General features: G+C 34.1%; 1 protein-coding gene across 2 annotated transcripts in view; it reads left to right on the top strand.

The window, feature by feature from the left end:
• The window catches only part of HBS1L (HBS1 like translational GTPase), an 86,010-nt gene that overhangs the window by 52,104 nt on the left and 11,685 nt on the right, over positions 1-22,221 (top strand). For both annotated transcript variants that reach the window (XM_069489142.1, XM_069489141.1), the window contains exons 5-13: positions 254-362; positions 4,370-4,632; positions 5,096-5,261; positions 8,197-8,314; positions 11,664-11,810; positions 13,925-13,999; positions 14,553-14,670; positions 15,296-15,364; positions 17,942-18,046. In XM_069489142.1, coding sequence (XP_069345243.1) covers positions 254-362; positions 4,370-4,632; positions 5,096-5,261; positions 8,197-8,314; positions 11,664-11,810; positions 13,925-13,999; positions 14,553-14,670; positions 15,296-15,364; positions 17,942-18,046 — 1,170 coding nt within the window. The remainder of the gene's footprint in view (positions 1-253; positions 363-4,369; positions 4,633-5,095; positions 5,262-8,196; positions 8,315-11,663; positions 11,811-13,924; positions 14,000-14,552; positions 14,671-15,295; positions 15,365-17,941; positions 18,047-22,221) is intronic.

Genomic DNA, 22,221 nt, shown 5'->3' with positions numbered 1-22,221 from the left:
ATTAGGAAGAGATTTGGTGGAGGTTAAGCATAGGAGACTGCTGACAATAGGGGATTTCCCAGAATAGAAGAAGAGTGATAGAAGAATTTCTTTCAGCATTTTAATATCTCACTAATTTTTTTTTAGAGAAAAGATATGTGTTTTTAAAGATATGAATTCTGTGAAAATTATCATCTTTAATTTATATGCATAATATATATTTCTAGAAATCAACTTTAATTAATTAGCCTTTTATATTTTCTTCTTTAATTAGGAAAATCAGTAGGTTCCCAGTCATCTCGAAATGAATCTGAAATTGTGCCAAAAGTTGCTAAAATGACTATATCTGGAAAGAAGCAAACTATGGGATTTGAAGTACCTGGGTAAGATTTTAAGTAATCCCCTTCCTTCCCACTTTTTCAAAATCCGTATTGTCTCCTGTCTGTAAGAGACTCTTTCAATTTTGCATCATATATCATTAGTGTTGAAGTATCACATGTCCTCGGTATAACTCAGTACAAATAGAAGGGGATAAAAAATTAGGCTTAATTCTAGCCTTATCTCTGTGTATTATTTTATGTCACTGTCAGTTTTCTCACATAAATTAAATAATTTATAGCTACTTTAACATTAAAAGCCTATGATTTTGTGAAATCTAGTATGGTAAGATAGGGAATTCTTAAACCACTAGGTGGCATAGGTAAGCAGGGTTTGGGAGTTAGATGTAGTTAGTGAATCATAGAATCACTAATTAAATTTTTTAATAACTAAAATATTATCTTTGAAATGTTTTATATTTTCATATTGAATAAAATGGATCATTGTAGCAAAGACATGAAATGAAACATACCTACAGTTTCAAATATCTAGTGAAAAATGGTAATAAGTCATACCTTAGTAGCACTTGTTTGCTCTTTCTTATCAGTCTCTAGAATTCTTTCAGGAGTTTTCATAGACAAGGGAAGTGGGTTGCTTGAGGCTCAAAAGCACAATTTGAAAACATTAATTTTTAACCTCTTTATAATTTTTTAGAATTTTCAATCATTCCATAACTCTATTACTTATAAATTATATGTATACTGTCTGCCAAAATGATGGAGAAGAAATACTGTTACTAATTATAAGCAATAGAGGGATTTTTAAGAAATGTAAACTCAGCAGCCTTATTTTTTCTCTCTAACAACATTCTTTTATCTACAATACTGGAAGTATCATGAGTCTTGGTTGGGAAGAATGTTAATGACCACTTAGTTCAATTTCTAGCTTTTATAAAAGCAAGACTTTATTCACTAGATTTCAAATTCAGTGAGAGAAAGGACTCTGTATCTAGGACATGGTAGACATTTAGTATACATTAATGATTGGATGAATGAAAAAGTTTTTCTCCTGAGTAATTTTTTGTTTTTCTTCCTTTCTTTTTTTTTTTTTTGAGACAGAGTCTCACTCTGTTGCCCAGGCTTAGAGTGCCATGGCATTAGCCTAGCTCACAGCAACCTAAAACTCCTGGGCTTAAGTGATCCTCCTGCCTCAGCCTCCCTAGTAGCTAGGACTACAGGTGTGTGCCTGGCTAATTTTTCTATTTTTTATAGAGATGGGCTCTCACTCTTGATCAGGCTGGTCTTGAACTCCTGAGCTCAAGCAATCCTTTTGCCTCAGCCTCCCAGAGTCCTAGGATTATAGGCCTGAGCCACGGGGCCTGGCCCCCATCTTGAGTAATTTTAACCCATTAAAATAATTTTGAATTCTGATTCAGTCACAAAAATCTTAATGTATGTTTTTTTTCCCTCTATAAATTAGTATTGGATTGTCAAAATCATAAATGCCCTTTTAATCTTTATGTCTTGAGTGCCATTTAATCCTATTATGGGATTATTTCCATTAAGAGAGATCAAAATGAAAAGAATACATGATTTCTTGTTCTAAGAATTTTATAATTTTAATGTAAAAGATTTTTCATAAGTCTTGGAAAGCAACATGCAAATGAACCCTAATTAATGTACCATATTAGAAGTAAATGCATAGTTATCTAAATGAATAATTATAAAAATAATGGGTAATAATGACCATGTCTGTACTTTGTAAGTATTTAATACAGTGCAGGCCTTTCAGAATTTTACAAGACTATATGCTTCATGAGGACAGGAACTGTTTTTGTTCATCATTGTATTCCTTTCACAGAATAGTCATTTAAATATTTATTGATCAGAGTCCTTGGGGAGACACATGTTATTTTAAAAATAAACTTGCAAATAGTATAGAGGTAAAAAGAAAAACCACTCGTGAGTCAATTCATGTATAAGTAATGCCACTTTTGGAAAAGTAGTTTAGAAAAAGAGACTAGTTATTTCATAATATTAGATAAGGTTACAAAATTATACCAGAAAGCATCTGAAGAAAATTCAGCTAACTCTCTTTGTATTTATACCAGTCAGTGGTTATAGGCCTGAACTACAAATGACCATATCTTAGAGATTTTTCAAATCTTAAAACCCTGACTTTTATTTCATAATAGGCAGAAGTTTTTAGTAAGTGCAGACCTACTTAGGGTACTTTTCTGATTACTTTGGTCACTTCCCTCTAACGCTGTACAATTTTAGTGCATTAATTTACAGTTTACCTAAGGTTTACTTGGAAGAGAGTGTTATCCTGAAAGCCAGAGGAAACAAATCTTTTATGTAACTGTAAATGAAAGGACCAAGTCAGCCCCATGTTTTGTAAAGCTTCCTATTCCAAGCAGCCCCTTTAAGTGCTTCCTGGATTGTGGGGTGAGCTGCGCTTCAAGCCCTTGGCCACTCTGTCCACCTTGGCCATCTGCTTTTATCTGTTTTCCATATCAGATTTAGTGTAATCTTCCCTCTGAAGAAAAGATTTTGTAGCTAAAAACATATTTGAAGCCAAATATTGTGATTTCTCCCAGGTCTGGTCAGAACCAGAGCCTATGTAGTCATTCTGGTAGAATACTTTTATTGTAATTTGTACCTTATTTTTTACTTCTCTAAATGCAGAGTTGTCATGTTTTGGTTTTAGAACTAGCTGTGGTCATATGTTTGCAAAGATAGTCTAAGTTTGATTTCATTTAATTTAGCCTGTTAGAATCCTTTAAAAGTGCAGATACATTTTTCTAATTACTAAATTTTTTTCCTAGTACAAGATTCTATCTAAGCAGTACTCAAAAATGAACACCTAAATTGGTTAGTGGAGATTTGGAAAAACAAAATGAAATGAGAATGGATATGAGGTTTTTAATGAAGTTGCAAATATAACTAATGTGACTCTTTTCCTGAGGCGTAGGATGAAGGATTAATGTCAAGCATATAAAAATGCCTGAGAGGGAAAAACTAATCTGCTTTTTGTTACAATGGGCAAAAAGAGAATAGATTTACTCTCCTTACACATTCCAATTATATTGCAATCTTAAGTGATTATTATAAACTGTTTTCTATATTTAGTTCTTCTCTGCCAGCTACACATTGAGTTGGATATAATTGGCTTTATTAATAACTCGCAATTTAACCTGCTCTTTGTCCTAATTCTGTTTGTTTATGGTTGTTAAAGGAAGTGTAAGGCATGTCATAGTCTGGTTGATTAGGTCACATTCTTTATAGCTATCCATAGGCTAGCACTAGTACTGGTTTCCACAGGGAGTAGTCAAAGAGCTAATAAAGAACTCAGATCAGTATTTATTTTTAGAGCCATGGTCATTGCCAAGGAGAGGATAAATTAAGCTAGGTAGTATTGTTTCTATTTTATATATCTGAGTCCCATACTGATTGTAAACTTTTGAGAATGGTAGATAACTTTTTCATTTCTGTGCCTTTTTTTCTTCTCAACATTAGTCCCTAGTATATGTTGTAGTTTTCAGTAAATCAAGTGTTTGTTGAATTAATGAATTAAAGCTCCATTGTGTAATATATTTACAAACTACATTTAGAGATATCTCCTATAAGGTTAGAGTGAAAAAGATCATAAGTCTATCTCTCATTGGAAGGATGAGTTGGGGTAAAACTATTTTTTAATACTAATTTATCTCTAGTAACACATTTGATGCCATTTTTGCAAAATACCTCCTTTATGCCATTGGTTTTGATAGGATTGATTATATGGCCAAGGCCATAGGCTTAGACTTGGAATTTCAGATATTTTATAGGATAGTTTCTTCTTATCTTAATTTTTGGTAAACTGTTTTTTTCTTGGGATCTTCCAAGTCTGTATTTGTGTGGTTTAGTTCTAGCTACTTACCATTTCTACCTTAACAGATTCTAGCCACTTAGCAGAGATCATTTTTGGTCTGGAATACAAAGAATTATGAAGAGAACTTCTCTGCCCTTCTGACATTATGGGACGTGAGTCTAGTTGGTTTAAAGCACTTTTTCCTATCTGCTTTCTGTAGAGGAACTTCTGAAGAAAATGATCATAGTTTCCACACACCTCAAAAAGGACCGCCTAGTGAAGATGCCAGCATTGCTACTTCTGATGTTCTTGAGATGATATCTAAATCAGCAATTCCACCTCACACCATTCAGGCATCAGAAGAGCAGAGTTCAATACCAACGCCAGTGAAAAAGTCTGGCAAGCTGAGGCAGCAAATAGATGTGAAAGCGGAACTGGAGAAGCGGCAAGGGGGGAAGCAGCTCCTCAACTTAGTGGTCATTGGTAATGCCCCTTTTTCCTCTGGGTTGTCAGTCTCCTCTGCTTTAGCCTGCCAGCCGTCTGATGGGAGCGTGGAAACTCTTGAGTTTCTATGTGGGTGCAATGGACATAAAGCAAGAAGGCATTGCATTATAATGCTTTCTAGTCACCCTGGGAGAAATAATGCCAAGTTCCCAAAGGAGGTCATTAGATGTGGTTGTGGCATTTTCATTTTGTGAACATTTTGAAATTGGCGTGTTTTTTTGGCAATTTTAATTTCCAAAAATCAGGGAAATTTCCCCACTCTCTAAAGGGACATGTTCTTTTTTTCCCCTCCATTTAATGCTTTAACTGTCGTTTGATAATAATTGGCATTACTACTCTAAACACTGACATGAACTGTTGAATTACACATTCATGCAATGCCTCGATGTGAACAACATCTGGAAATGTACCTAATACTAATCCTGAAATCCATTTTCCTTAGGTCATGTTGATGCTGGGAAAAGTACTCTGATGGGCCATATGCTTTATCTTCTCGGTAATGTAAACAAAAGAACTATGCATAAGTATGAGCAAGAGTCTAAGAAGGCTGGCAAAGCTTCATTTGCATATGCATGGGTCTTGGATGAAACTGGCGAAGAAAGGGAAAGGTAGTCACCATATTTCAAATTTTCATTTTGAAATGATACAGTCTGTAATATGTGTTGAATATATGAAACATACCATGAAATACTTTAGAGACTATTTTTAGAAAAAGGCTTTTAATTATCAGGGAAATATTTTTATTATATTTATCATTGTAAGCTACGTATCTTTTTCCTCTTCTGAACTCTGTAAGAATGGATTAAAAGAATGTTTATCAAAAACAAAGTAAGATAAAACAAAAACCATGTGGAAAGAAATAGTAAAAACCCTAAACTAATTATGGAAGAAGTTTTATTTGTCACTTCCCTAAGAATATATCAAATTGTCTTGATTTTGAATTAAAATTATGAGTAAGACTCTTAATTTTATATCAGCTTAAAAAGGAAAGATAACTCTGTAGTAAACTCTCTTCTGTCTGGAATCAAAATAACCAGTAAATTCAAATTACCAGACTTAATTCATTTTTATACTTTACATATTATGTTTTTATGAGACAGGCAACAAATAAGTAATTAAGCCTATATCCTACCATATAGATAGAATTCAGTCAGTGACTCCTTCTGTCTCTGTCACTGTGTTCAGTGCTAACTTTGGGGAGATTCTAGCAGGAGAATGCAGCTACTCATATATCTCTGGCCAAAGAATAGTGTTTCTTTTGAAGTCTTTTTAGAGTGGCAATATATATTATGTTAGGGCTGCTAGGGATGGGAGTGCCAAAGGACACCTTAATAATTAAGTGAAATGGCAGATATCTCAACTGTGTCAAAATAATGACTCTAAAGACCTTGTGAAGTCCTGTGAAAGTCCTTCTAAATTAACAAGGAGATTAAACTATGTTCCTTGATGTCTTTAGTCTGAATATGATTAGAGAATGTATCTGAATTTTCATACCTTTTTACAAATGTGTGTTAATTTTCTTGCAATCTTAGTCTAACTTATATAAGATAATGCTCAGTAAAGCAGGTCACAGTATTCCTTAGCTCTTCTGATAAATAGAAATTTGTATCATAGTGGGGTATTTTCCTTGTAGGTATCTTTTAAATTCTGTACAGTATTACAAACCTGTTTTCTAGCAAGAAAAATTAGCTAGATAGTTGCCAGTTTTTGGAAAGCAATGGAATTGTGTATGCTGTCAATATTAGAAGTCTAAATAATTTTTACCTATTAGTTTAACAAGTATTAATAGATTATTAAAGCATTTGGCTTTTTAGTTTTCTTTGTGTCATCTAGTAAGTAGCTAAAGAGATTGAGAACAGTGTAATTTAAGTGAGAATAATTTGCTTAAATTTACTTAATATCTGAATTGAGCTAGCAAGTGAGCTAATAATCCATTTGATTCCTATAATGATCAATCATTTTAGTTTTTTTGATAATATATCTGCTGGTTGGCTGCCACATTTTTGCTGCTGCTAGTTCACTATTGCTCAGCATGATATAATTTTTAGAATTTCCCTTCATTGTTTAGATAGTAAAAACTTCCAGATACATAATGGGAGTTTTAACTCACCACTATGTGTTTCTTAATAGCATTTAAAAAATGTAATATGTGTAATATGTTGCTTGTCTCTCCATGTTAAATATTTATAAATTCTCTGTTTCTCTCAGATACTGAAGAACAGAAATTAGTAGAGTGATATTTCATATCCTTAGGGTTACAAATCCAGATCACAGCTGGGTCAAAAGATTATACCTGGGTAAAAGCAGTCTAGGGAGGATCTCAGAATAAGTCTTAGTTCACCACTATTCTGAAGGTACCCATGGTCCCTGGATTATTTGGGGGTTATTAAAATATTAAGCATCATTTTGGCAAATTTGAATGGCCTATCTTTTCGAATTAAACTCCAAATACCTTAACTAAGGAGTCCCCCTTATTGCTAAGGTGAACCTGTAGTTTATTATTATAATTGTTGAGATTATTCTTTCCTTTGGATGATCTTGAGGCAAACCCAGTTTATTGCCCACATGATTTCCCCTTCTGAATTTCTAAGATTTAGAATGACTAAGTGCCCTTTGTAGACCTCCATTGGGCTTTCTTATACAGGTTGAGCATTCCTGATTCAAAAATTTGGAATCTGAAATGCTCCAAAATATGAAACTTTTTGAGTGCTGACATGATGCCACAAGTGGAAAATTCCATATCTGGCCTCATATGATGGGTGGCACAAAATTATTGAAAATGTTGTATAAAATTAACTTCAGGCTATATGTGTGTGATATGGGTCTCATCCCCAAGATATCTTATTATATATATGTAAATAATCTGAAAAATCTGGAATTGAAACCACTTTTAGTCCCAAGCATTTCAGGTAAGGGACATTCAACCTGTAATCTGAATCTACATTTTTGTGACTGAAAAGAGGCACTGTGTTGGTCTTCAAGAAGGATGAAATGAGATATGAAGCAAACTAAATCTCTCTTAATTTTAAAAAATTAGACATCTACTTTGAAATCTTATGCTTTCAAAGTATGTAACTTACTGACCAACCTTGCAAATGAAAATTTTAGAAGTTTATTTCTATAATTAGTGAAGCATAAACACAGAACATGAAGAAAATTATGAAGAAAAACGATAGTGGTCATGTTTCATTTTATCTTTTCTTATATATAGTATTTATTTTTCCCCCATCTAGAGATGTCCCCAGATATTTTCTTTGTTCACAATTTATATTATTTCTTACAAAATAATAATAATTACAAGGTAATGGGAAATAACTATCATTTTGACTGAGTTCTTGCTGTGTCCACAACCTTATTTTAAAGCTATATGGATATTATTACAGCAGAAATTCCAGCCCCAGTTGATAATTATTCAAAAATAATGGTCTATAAATAAAATTCCCATGATTACTTAAGAATTTAGGTTGTCATTTAGACTATTATTAATTTGATCCATAGCTCTGATTATACAGTACCTTCTAACCATTTTATGTTTTGTTTAAGGGGAGTAACAATGGATGTTGGTATGACAAAGTTTGAAACCACAACCAAAGTTATTACATTAATGGATGCTCCAGGCCATAAGGATTTCATTCCAAATATGATTACAGGAGCAGCCCAGGTACCACATATTTTCTAAATTACAGTGCATGATTGTACTGTACATAAAATTTCCTGATGCTGAGGTTATAATTCTGGGACTTTAACTTTTAAAATATTTTAAAATAAAAAATTTTAACCTTTAAAAAGTTTGAAAAAAATAGAGAACTATTGTATTTTTCATGATCTTTTTATCTGTACATTGTAACACCTTTTGTAATTTCTTAGGAAGAAGCAAATGTATAAAAGCTATGAATTTCTTTATAGCAAAAATAATGGTAAAGTAGGTATAGCTTTATATTTCACTTATTGATAAGTTGGCGTGAATATTTCAAAGTCTGCCTTATTACTCTATTTATATTCAAGTCCTATATCTTTTTAAAGAGCTAATTTATGTAGAAATAATGAAGCTTGGGGCTTCCGCCCCCAGTGGTTTATTTGCTTTCTTTGTAGTATTAAAAAATAGTTGCAAATTGTAAACATACATAATTCTTAATAAGAATACTGAAAAAAAAAAAGATATATATACTCGTGCATCCCTTAATGACAGGAATTGAGAAGTCCGTTGTTAGCCGACTTTGTCATTTGTGAGCATCATAGGGTGTACTTACACAAACCTAGATAGTGCAGAAGCAATAGGCTATAGAGTATACCTAGGCTATAGACCTGTACTGAATGCTGCAGGCAACTGTAACACAGTGGTAAGTATTTGTGTATCTAAACATATCTAACTAGAAAATACAGTACAAAATACAGTATAAAAGATAAAAGATAAAAAGTGGTACACTTGTATAGGGCACTTACCATGAATGGAGTTTGCAGGATTAGAGGTCACTCTGGGTGAGTCAGTGAGTGCGCGGTGAGTGAATATGAAGGCCTAGGGGGTGGGGAACCTGCGGCCTTCTGATTTCAAGATTGTTCTTTTTTTAAGCACCAAAGAGGTAAGAAAAGCTTCATCTTTCTCTGCTGCACCCCTTTTAATAAAAGGATTTGTTCTGGCCGGGCGCGGTGGCTCACGCCTGTAATCCTAGCACTCTGGGAGGCCGAGGCAGGCAGATTGTTTGAGCTCAGGAGTTCGAGACCAGCCTGAGCAAGAGCAAGACCCTGTCTCTACCAAAAAAATAGAAAGAAATTATCTGGACAGCTAAAAATATATAGAAAAGATGAGCCAGACATGGTGGCACATGCCTGTAGTCCCAGCTACTCGGGAGGCTGAGGCAGAAGGATCGCTTGAGCCCAGGAGTTTGAGGTTCCTGTGAGCTAGGCTGACACGATGGCACTCTAGCCTGGGCAACAGAGTGAGACTCTGTCTCAAAAAAAAAAAAGAATTTGTTCTGTAAAATTTGGATGCAGTCAAAAGGCTGCATTTAAGAACCTAGAAGGCCACATGTGGCCTTAAGGCTGCAGGTTCCCCACCCCAAAGGTTACTGTAACTTTTTTACTTTATAAACTTTTGATTTTTTTTTTTTAACTTTTTGACTCTTGTAATAACACTTAGCTAAAAGAACAAACGCATTGTACAAGTGTACAAAGCTATTTCATTTCTTTATATTCTCATTCTATAAGCTTTTTCTAACTTCAAAACTTTTTGTGTTTTTACTTTTTAATTAAAAACTAAGACACAAACACAACATTAGCCTAGGCCTACACAGAGTCAGCATCATCAATATCATTGTCGTCCACTTCCACATCTTGTCCCACATCTTGTACCACTGGAAGGAAAGTCTTCAGGGACAATAACACACATGGAGCTTTCATCTCCTAAAAAGATGCCTTCTTCTAGAATACCTTCTGAAGGACCTGCCTGAGGCTATTTTACAGTAAACTTTTTTTTAAATAAGAAGAGTACATTATAAAGTAGTGATAAAAAAATATCATATAGTAAATACGTAAATCACTAACAAGGTCATGTATTATCATTATCAAGTATTATGTACTGTATATAATTGTACGTACTGTACTTTTATATGAGTGGCAGCTCAGTAAGTTTGTTTACACCAGCATCACCACAAACACTGGAGTAGAGTGTTGCGATGGCTACATCACTAGGTAGTGGGAATTTTTCAGCCCTATTATAATCTTGTGGGACCACGATGGGTATATGTGGTCCACGGTTGACCGAAATGTCGTTATGCTGTGCATGACCATAACTTTAAATAATTAAAACAATGAAAGTAGCACTGCATATATAGGGCACTGATTTCTTTCACAATGGATGATTTATTGGAAAACATGAGGAGTTTAAAAATTTGGCTCTATCATGTGGCAAAAGTGTGACTTCAAGCAATTGACCATTTTCAGGGCTCCATTCATTAAAAGGGAATTTTAATATGAGCATCTGTCAACCTAAAAAGGATATGGTAGGAATAATTTAGAATATATTTAAGGGTAAATGAGAAATTATTTGATTCCATTTTAGAAAGTTGATCTGTAATTTTAGAATATTTAAGATTTATGGACTGAATGTGATAAAAGATTGAAATGTAATAATTATCACTGTTTATTGTGTACTTAATATGTACTGGGCACTATACTAGGTATATTATATATATTTAGTTTAATATAATCTTTATAACAACTCTGTAAAGTATATAGTATCTTCATTTTAAATTAATATACAGTTGGCCTTTGTATACATGGGTTCTACATTCATGGATTTAACCAACTGCTCATTGAAAATATTCAGGAAAAAAAAAATTCCGCAAAGTTCCAAAAAGCAAAACTTGAGTTTGCTGCATGCTGAATACTACGTTGAATCCATGCTGATGAAGTGATATGTGGACATTATATTAGGTATTATAAGTTATCTAGAGATGATTTAAAGTATACAGGAGGATATGTGTAGGTTATATGCAAACACTATATCATTTTATATATTAAATAAGACAATTGAACATCTGTGGATTTTGGTATCTGCAACGGGGTTGGATTTGGGCAGGGGGGTTGTCCTGGGACCTATCCTCCATGGATACTGAGCTTGCTTGTTTTCTACAAAGCTATGTCTGGGCTTTTTTTTTCCTTTTTGGTAAGGACTTTAGTAAGATTGTAACTTTTACCTCATATGTTGCAAATGTTCATTTACTTATTTTGTTCATGTTTTTCCACATTTGCCTAGATATTTTAATTGCTATATAATCAAATATGGACAATTTTATTGTTCTTTATGTCATTATTTTTGGTGTTACGCTAGTACATATTTTTTATTTTAAAATTTTAATCCACCCACGGGATTCTTTTGATTTGCTTTGGTGGTTGGGGTCAGGTTAGGACTGCCTTTAAAAATCTAACCAACACAATTAATTGAGTAATCTGTCCTTTGAATTAAAGTGCTATGACATTATTTCTAATTTTGATAATTTTTTCTTCCTTAGGCGGATGTAGCTGTTTTAGTTGTAGATGCCAGCAGGGGAGAGTTTGAAGCTGGGTTTGAGACTGGAGGACAAACACGAGAACATGGCCTCTTGGTCCGTTCTCTGGGAGTGACGCAGCTTGCAGTTGCAGTCAATAAAATGGATCAGGTATTGAAGGGCTTTGTGAGAATTTGTTTAAGATGCTAATTAAGATATTGTTCTGCCCATGTAGATTACCTCAGGTGCTACTAGCATAAATTTTATTAGTTAAGTTGCAATGTTTTTAAAAATAAATTCACTATCCTGATGCTAAGTAAAAGAGATATTAATAATTTTAGGCAAGAAGATGTCTTCCTATTTTCAAAATGTTTTTAAAACTTAAAAATCATTTTAATTATAAAAAAACATGTTTATTATAGTAGAATGAAAATATGAAAACCAGAAATAACCTATATTTCCAACTCTCCTTCCCCCCCAAAAAACTTACATTTCATTTTATACATCCATCCAATTTTTATAGATAAGAATTTTTTCTTTTATAACATTAGATTATAATCTTTTATTATCTCTTTTTAAAAAAGACAATAGTCTCATGCGTATTTCCAAGTAATTAATAATTCTTGGATAAAGAGGTAGTTTTTATGGCATTATTCTAGTCTATATTAAGGATATAATTTATTCAAATAATCGCCTGCTTTTGAGCATTTCGTGTGTGTGTGTGTGTGTGTGTGTGTGTGTTTAGAAATGTTTATTCTGTGGAAATTTCTGGGCTTATTAAAACTTGCTGAACATGATTAAAATGCCCTTGAGAAAAGTTCTAGTTATTTACTGCTGTTACATATGGTGTATTCACTTTCCTAAACTCTTATCAACACTGCTGTTATTAAAAGATTGTTTTCCCATTTGATATACAAAATGTTACTTCTTTTTTAAAAACATTCACTCTTCTATGAATGTTAATATTTAAATATATTTTGTATATTAACCATTTGGGTTTTTTTCCGCCTCTGGGGATTACTTATATAATTTGTTCATTTTGAAACTATAATTCTTTCTTCTCAATTTATAAACATGCTTTATTTATTAAAGATATTACCCATATTCTCTCTTTTAGATTTTTTTCCAATTTATTATTTTACTTTTAATTTTGTTTAGGATATGTGTTGGAGATATACACAAATTTATAAATAGTTCCTTTTGACTTCTGTCTTTCTTACCCTGGGATCAGATAAATATTCACCTACATTTTCTATTAGTTTTTTTATGATATCATTTATTTTGATATTTATGATATCATATACTTTTTACTTTTTTTCCAGCATTTTAGCATGAAAAATTTCAAATATAAAGGAAAGCTGAAAGAATTTTACAGTGAATATCTGTGTTATACCCATTACTTAAGATTCTGCCTCTTACTTGATCACATTTTTGTCTATCTACTCCTATATCCATTGATTAATCCATTTCTTTGGCATGTGTTTCCATGTAAGTTGTAGACATTAGTACACTTACCCCTAAATACTGCAGCATACATGTTGTTTATCTAGAGTTCATATTATATGCACCTTTTTAGTTTCTTTGGCTTGGGGGGGAGTGTCAATAATTTTATTTATTCTAACAATTGGTCCAAGCATAGTTCAGTAAATTATTCTCCCTTTTCCCCAAAATTTGAAATCACCGTTACCATATATGAGAAATTCTAAATATATTAGAAATGTTCTAGGCTTTTTGTTTTAGGAAAAACTACTCTTAGGTCATATTTGTAGCAATATCTGATATTCTTTTTTTTTTTTTTTTTTTTTTTTTTTTTTTTTGTTGAGACAGAGTCTCACTTTGTTGCCCAGGCTAGAGTGAGTGCCGTGGCGTCAGCTTAGCTCATAGCAACCTCAGACTCCTCGGCTTAAGCGATCCTACTGCCTCAGCCTCCCGAGTAGCTGGGACTACAGGCATGCGCCACTATGCCCGGCTAATTTTTTCTATATAGATTTTTAGTTGTCCATATAATGTCTTTCTATTTTTAGTAGAGACGGGATCTCGCTCAGGCTGGTCTCGAACTCCTGACCTTGAGCAATCCACCCGCCTCGGCCTCCCAGAGTGCTAGGATTACAGGCGTGAGCCACCGCGCCCGGCCAATATCTGATATTCTGAGTTTTAATTTTAATAGATTTCACATTTAGTAGATTTTATATTTATAGTCTTGATTAGTTATATTTTAATTGCAGAAATTTAAATTTTATGTATCATGTTCTGAAGCATAATTTAAAAAATAAATTGGATCTTAGGTTAATTGGCAACAAGAAAGATTTCAAGAGATTACTGGAAAACTTGGACACTTTCTTAAGCAAGCAGGTTTTAAGGTAAGATCATTTTAATTCACTTGTTACTACTTTTCTTAAGTCGTCTTACTGATATGAAAGAAAAACACTAATACTTTGATATTTTTATCTTACTAAATTTGTTGAATTCTTTTTGCTTTTATTTTCCCCTGGTATCATGTATGTAATATATTGTTTGGATTATTTCACCTTAGAATATTGCATATGTTTAATATTTGGCTTGGTTTTTATACAAGTAAAAGAGTTTTTTCCCACCTATTAAATTAGATGGGATAGGTTTAGGGAGGTCACAGAAAATGTGGAAGCTGGTAGAGAAGAATTTATCTGGCAGAATACTGCAATATGCCTATGTCACTATGTAAAAATGCTTGAGTGTTTTGTAATAAATTTGCAAGTTTCCCACAAAATCAAAAAAGTTGAAAACTGTTGGATCAGATAACTTTGGGGCTGTAGTTCTATGATTGAAGTCCATTGTTGTTTTTGCAAACTTGGTGCAGTTATGGTAATAGAGAACTTTTTAACTTTTTTTAAAACAACATTGTGTTAAGTTTCATATATTCAATCTTTTTAACAGGAGAGTGATGTAGCTTTTATCCCTACAAGTGGTCTCAGTGGTGACAATCTAATCACAAGATCTCAGTCAAGCGAACTCACAAAATGGTATAAAGGAGTATGTTTATTAGAACAAATTGGTACGTATACTGCCGTTCTGATTTTAATACATTATAAACTTGATGTTATTATTTAGCATTTTTTTAATGGGAGACAATCGTGTGTGTGAAAAAGCATAGGATTTGTACTCAGAGGAGCTATGTAACCAGTTACATCATGTGCAATATTTAAACTTTCTAATACTCAATTTTCCTCAATAAGACTAGTGCCTGCCCTACCAATCTCATAGACTGTTGTTGCAATTAAATGAGGTAACATGTTTGAATATATTTTGTCAACTGCAAAGTATTACAGGTTGAGTATCCCGTATCTGAAAGGCTTGGGACCAGACGTGTTTCGAATTTTGAATTTTTTATATTTTGTAATATTTGCATTATACTTATGGGTTGAGCATCCCAAATTCAGAACTCCAAAATCCAAAATGCTCCAATAAGCATTTTGAGCCTTATGTCAGTGCTCTAAAAATTTCAGATTTTGGAGCTTTTCAGATTTGGAATGCTCAACATGTATATGAATAACAGTTTGCTATTAATATTAATGAAAAGTAATTACTTTCTAGGAGAGGTGGGACTATAATGGATTTAATGAAGTGAGTCAAAAATTACATTTTAAATTAAACCTTGCCTTTTGCCATTTTTTTCCCAGATTCCTTCAAGCCTCCCCAACGATCTATTGACAAGCCTTTTAGATTATGTGTGTCTGATGTTTTCAAAGGTAAGTGCTACCTTGGCAGTGCTTTTTCAGTAAGACCCCTTCTTTCCCATTCTTTCCTAACCTCCTTTCCTGGATGGACACATTACAGTATATTGTCTGCAGATTCTCCCTTCTCTACACCAATCTAAGGAGCACTGTCAGATTAATCTTTTTTTTTTTTTTCAAATTGATCTTAAAATGCACAGTTCTAGTTACTTAGCTCCCCTACACAGAAAAACCCTTGATTTACTCACCATTTCTCATCTTTCAGGCATGAGAAAACCTTAACCCTTATCTTTCTAATCTCATAGTTTTTTTCCTCCCATTAGATCGTCTTAGTTTCCAAAGCCACTAACCAAACTGGATTGTTCACAGTTTCTTAACCACATAGGGCATTTATCGCCACATGTTTACCTGTTTTGCTCTTCTTTTGCTTTTCTTGTCCATTTCCTACCCATCTGCAGCAGTGTGAGTCCAATGAGGAGTTTGATGTCACACATAAGTAAAATGGGAAATTTAATATAAAGAATTATTAACTGATAAAAGTAAAAGATATCCAGATACGCTATATGGTACCTTAGGGCTGAGGAAGGACAAACTTAGAAGAGGTTCAGACCTTGTTGGAGAAGATATTGTATTAAATACCTAAGAATATATCTACTTAATGGGTATAAGGCCCTATGTAGAAAACTATAAAATGGAAATAGAATAAAAGAGCTCAATGCATAAAAGGATATAACATATATATATTAGAATAATAAATACCGTACGGATGTCACTTGTCTCCCAAATGTATCTCACAGAGCAGGCAGAGGGCAAGTACTGTCTCTTCTAAACCTTTATCTACAGGACCCAGCCCAGTGCCTGGCACATAATACATGTTTAATAAATGAATAAGAAATGAATGAATGAAGGTGCTCTGAAAAAAATCATGCAATGAAATTGAAATTTATTATCATTATTAGCTTCCAGTGTACCAGTAGTAGAGGAAATATGGTAATGATTTCCAAAATGTCCATTGTCTATTAAAAATACAAAGGGTGGTTACTTTCTTTTAATTAACAGTGTTTGCTGACTGTGCTTTCTTCTTTCCTGTTCTCTCTTCAAGTTTCTTCCTGGCTTCTGCCTACACTGCTCCTCTCAGTGTGTTCCTACCAAGGTCACCAAATGACCTTTTGGTTGCCAAAGTCAATATGCACTTTCAATTCTGTCTTACTTGAATTTGGCATTACTTCTGATGTGCTGGAAGCTACATCCACCTTGAAACTTTCTCCCTTGGTTTCTGTGAGCTGCTTTCTCTTGTAAACCTGCCTATTTCTCCGACCTCTCTATTTCTTCTCTGTGGGCTCCTCATTTTCTATCTTTTAAATGGTGTTCTGTTGGCTCCTCTTCTTATTACTCTACATGCTCCTTTTGAAGTGACATCTGTGAGTTTCTCTACCTTCTGCATCTTGATGATTCCCACATCTGTATCTTCAACCCACAACCCAAACCTGTTTGCTCACTCTCCAGACACGAGTCTGACTGCTGCTGGACATTTCCCCCAAGAGTGTGCTTCTAGGAGTACCATTCTCATGGAATTTCGTGTGATTGGTCCCCCCCTGGAATGCAGCTTCTCCACCTGTGTGTCTTGCAGACACTTCAGATTCACCAAAGCTAAAAAGGATCTTGTTCCTTAGTTTCCTATCTCACAGTTAATGCATCATCATCTCAGATTTGGTCGTTATCCTTCATTTGCCTTATCACTCCAGACTTGTCATTCCTTGTTCTCAAATTTTTGAATTTATTCCTTTTCTGTAGTCAGTGTGTGCATTTCCAGCAGTCTCTAACACTGAAACACTATCACATCACTTCTCTGGTCACAGTTCTTTGCTGGCTGCCCATTACTTAACTGTGGGATGAAATTTAAACCCTAAGCATGATTTATGAGATCCCTTTATTATTTCTGTCTTGCCTACCTCTGTTGCTTCTGGTCTTGCCTTTCCTTCATTATTACATGTGGTACCCCCCACCCGCATAAACAACACATGGCTCTTAGCACATCCCATATTTGGTTATGCCTTTGCACATGCAGTTTCCTGGGTCAACAGTGTCTGCCTTCTTCCCCCTACCCATACATACAAGCTACCTGGTAAACTTCTATTCCTTCTTCTTCAAAATGCACAGATAAAATGTCTGTTCTTCCCATCATGGATTCTTTGGTACATCTTTCTCTGTTTCCATTGTATATTTTAAGTAGCATTTGTCTCTTCATTAGTGTAAAATCCTTATGGGTAGGGAATTATATTTTCATTTCTTTATCCCCAGAGTTTAGTATAGTGGCTGGTACTCAAACACTCATTATTTTTCAATAAATAATTGAGAAAAGAATGAATCTCTACTTCTTGTAATATGAGTATTTTTATTTGCAACTAAAAAGAGTAGAGTTTGATATGTCATATTTAGTAGATATGTTAATTCTAAAATGATCATTACTTAATAATGTCTATTGAACTCTACTGGTTTTATATAACTACTTGGGAACTGACTATAGTTAACAGTGTTAATCATCAGATAACTTTGCTATATTAATCTTAAGATTTTTGGCTTATTTTGTAGATCAAGGATCTGGATTTTGTGTAACTGGTAAAATTGAAGCTGGTTATATACAAACTGGTGACCGACTACTAGCAATGCCTCCTAATGAAACTTGTACTGCGAAAGGTATTTACCTGTAATATTCTTTTGCTAAACGAGCCTTAAGTTGAGACAGCAGATTTTTTTCAAGTAGTTTAGTTATAACTCCAAAGTAAGTAATCTCTTACTGAAATTGTAACTAACTGTCAAAATGATACCAACTGTTGAACATTAAAATGTGAAAACATTAAACGATTTTTTTCTGTTGTGACTGTGTGTGTGTGTGTGTGTGTGTGTATATATATATATATATACACACACAAATAATATTCAAGCTCTGGTAGCATTCTTTTTTTGACACTGATTCAAGAAGCCTGTCTAGGATTTAACCAGATACCTTGCAGATACATTTACAATCATATTCTGTAGCAGAAATTAAATCTAATCCCAGCTTGACACTAGTCAGTGGCAAAGCAGCCTGCTACAGTCTGTTGTTTTGAAATGTGTATTTCAGAGTAAGTTAACAGCTTTGATCATGTTTATACCAAAAATATATATGTATTTTATAGGAAGGCCTAGGTAAGAAAGAAAGATGCAAATGCAGAAAAACCCAATGTTGAAAAGAGAAATTGAGCTAGTTTAAATTTCCGCAGTCACTGTTTCTGCACAAAGATCAAATGTGTTTTCTCATGATGGCTGGTAATTTTCTGTCTTCTAATCATTCATTTATATGTATACATGCTATTCTTTTCCAAATTCTGATTAAAAGTTTATAATATATATACCTTCATCTGACTTCCAATTAATCCACCAACTTCAACGTAAAATTGAAGAAGAATTTTATACTAAAAGTAACATTTATAGCAATTTTAAGCTGAAGTATATATAACCTATTAAAAATGTAAAAGAAAAATTTTTTTTTCTTTTTTTTTTTTTTTTTCCTATTTTGAGACAGGGTCTCACTCTGTTGTCTTGGCAAGAGTGCAGTGGCATCATCATAGCTCACTGCAACCTCAGACTCCTGGCTCAAGTGATCCTCCTGCCTCTGTTTCCTGAGTAACTGGGACTATAGGCACATGCCACCATGCCTAGCTAATCTTTCTATTTTTTATGGAGTATGGCTATATTGCTTAGGCTGATCTCAAACTCCTGGGCTCAAGTGATTTCTTCTGCCTTGGCCTTCCAAAGTACTAGGGTTATAGGCATAAGCTACCGCAACTGGCCAAAAATTTATTTTTTTTTATTTTTTGTTTTTTAATTTTTTTTTTATCAAAAATTTTTTAAGTTTTAGTATTTTTCCCTTTGTTATTCTTAATTTATAGTTTATATCTAGAGTTGTACTTGACTAGTTTATAAATTTGGATATACATTTTCTTTGAATTAATTTGTTCACTTTACAAGCAGACAGACTTCTTGAAGATTATATGAAATTAGTATCTATTTAGGTAGCATAGTTTAACCTACATTTAAAGATGAATAAGGAAATGAAAACTGAAGTTATTTCCATTTGACCTTTTTTCTTTCTGCCTGCCTGGGAATCACGAAATTTCTGTTTAGATAAAAAGTAACATGCACTTTATTTTTTATTTTTTGAGACAGGGTCTTGCTCTGTTGCCCGGCTAGAGTGAGTGCCATGGCGTCAGCCTAGCTCACAGCAACCTCAAACTCCTGGGCTTAAGCAATCCTACTGCCTCAGCCTCCCGAGTAGCTGGGACTATAGGCATGCACCACCATGCCCGGCTAATTTTTTCTATATATATTTTTAGTTGGCCAGATCATTTCTTTCTATTTTTAGTAGAGATGGGGTCTCACTCTTGCTCAGGCTGGTCTCGAACTCCTGACATCGAACGATCCACCCACCTCGGCCTCCCAGAGTGCTAGGATTACAGGCGTGAGCCACCGCGCCCAGCCATAACATGCACTTTAAAACTAGGGGCCGGGAGTGGTGGCTCACACCTGTAATCCTAACACTTTCGGAGGCTAAGAAGGAGGACTGCCTTGAGGCCAGGGGTTCAAGACCAGCCTGGGTGACATAGTGAGACCCTGTCTCTCCAAAAGAATAATAAAAAAATTATCTGGGTGTGGTGGCACACACCTGTAGTCCCAGCTATTTGGGAGGCTGAGGCAGGAGGATCCCTAAAGCCCAGGTGATTGAGGCTGCAGTGATCTATTATCTCACCATTGCCCAGCCTGGGCAACAGAGCAAGACCCTGTCTCAAAAAAAAAAAAAAAAAAAATAGTGTTGTTTTCCATAGATCTGTTAGTTGTTTGCAAGTACACCTCTGCTTTTGTTTTTTAACACACTGATTGCCACACTAGGAAAAAAATTTTTTTCCCTGAGGCCATAGTGTGTTATACGAAAGTAGAATAAAAACTTTGAAAACAAAACAATCCTTTATAATTTAATGAAAAATTTGTTTTTTTTTTATTGTTTTCTGTGTGAGTTATATACAACTTGAAAAATAGTTCTCGAAGCTCCCAAGGTGAAGAGATGTGAGTTACATATGCTTCACAAGGCTCAGGGCTCAAAACTAGCCTGAGTTAAATATAACTCACATGGCAGTTAATGTACTAAAGTGACCAAGAGCTATCATACTTTTGAAATAATAATTTATTTGTATGTTAGTGAGCTTTTTTGAGAATAAGAATTTTTTCTTAATAATCAAGAGCTGTGAATTAAAACCGTGATCCTAAAATGATCACAGACCTTAAGATTGGCTCCCTTGCGACCTCTAAAATCCTTAGTCACCTCTGAAAGTCTCACATTCTTTACCTTTCTCTCCTCTATCCCTTCTACACAGAGAAACTCCAAGCATTATCTTTAATCAGCGGCTCTTAAAAGAGAAGTCTTATCAGAAGCACTAGGGAGGAAACACCCTATTCACTGAGAGCCATACTTCTAACTTAACAGAGAGGTTCTCAGTCCTCAATTTCTAACCCTATTGCTTTTGCTTGGTTTATTTGATTGTTTAATGCACTCTTTTTGAACTCCTGACCTCAAGCAATCCTCCCTCCTTGGCCTCCAAGAGTTCTAGGATTCCAGGCATGAGCCACTGTGCCTGGCCTAACGCATCCTTCTATGTGAGCACTGTAGGTGCTGTTGTGGCTCTCTAGCCAGTAGTGTTCCACAAGAGAGACTGACTGAATCTACTTCAACAGACAGAAATTCTAAATTACTTTTCCACTTTATTAACATATCAAGCCCATGGAGTATTTAAAAAGAGTATCTTTTTGTAATGTTTATCCAATAAGAAAAAGTCTTAGGAAGATACATATCATATGTGGGACAGTATAACATGATTGGGTGAAAGAAGAACCAGATAATATAATTACCTTTGGAAAATTTTATATTGTTAACTGAACTTGTAGTATGAAAGCTCTTCAAATTCTTAAGCCAAAGGCAATATCTATTGCATTAAGTATCTAGTTCCTGTTTTCAGTTTCATATTTCATAGCAAAAATCAGATGGTTGTTTTTAGATTTATATTTAAAAATTAAATTTGATTAGTTGATATTTAACAAACACTCCTTAATACCATAACTGTTAACATTTTTGGAGTCAAGAAACTCTTTGATACTTGAGTTATGCCCTCTCTTCTCACCTTCATGCAGATGTCCACATACATGAAATTTTGCATAAAACTGTAGATTGTCTCAGAGCCCTTAAAGCTCTCCTTGAACTCCCTGAAAGTCAGAAATTGTCCCTGATGCATGGGAAATGAGTATTTTCGGAAAGATGTGGGTGAATTATAAATTTTTACAAACATGTCAACATATCAATCAAGAACTATGCCACAGTGGTTGAGCTACATATTCTTCCTCAAAAGGCCCAAATTCCTAGGGAAAGGAACTTAATCCATAAATTTATCCCATAAAACCAGAAAACATGGGATCTCTTTTAAAAGCTTTTGAATATAGTAGCTGAGTATTGCTCTTGGGAGCTGCTCTTATGGACTACCTTGAGGACTGTCTAGGTAAATAGATGTATATTTCCAGCTATATAGCAACACCTGGGGTCAATTTTATATTAAATTTTCTTATCACTATTTCCTTAACGTTTTTCTTTTCATATAACCAGTCATCATTATGCAGATCTCTCTCTGGGAAGTTCTTTTGAGCCAGAAATAGTTAAGGGGCCTGCTGAGGGAACCATTTGAAGTTCTAACTGAGCACAGTTGTCTCATGGATTATTTGGAGAACAAGGATTACTTGTTCAGGCAGTTGTCTAATTAAAAGCAAAGCTCAAGAAAACAAAATACTAC

The sequence above is a fragment of the Eulemur rufifrons genome, chromosome 15 (genome assembly GCF_041146395.1).
Source record: "Eulemur rufifrons isolate Redbay chromosome 15, OSU_ERuf_1, whole genome shotgun sequence".
In the NCBI taxonomy this organism is placed as follows: domain Eukaryota; kingdom Metazoa; phylum Chordata; class Mammalia; order Primates; family Lemuridae; genus Eulemur; species Eulemur rufifrons.
The sequence above is the reverse complement of the archived record's forward strand: the minus strand, read 5'-3'. Positions and strand labels throughout refer to the sequence as shown.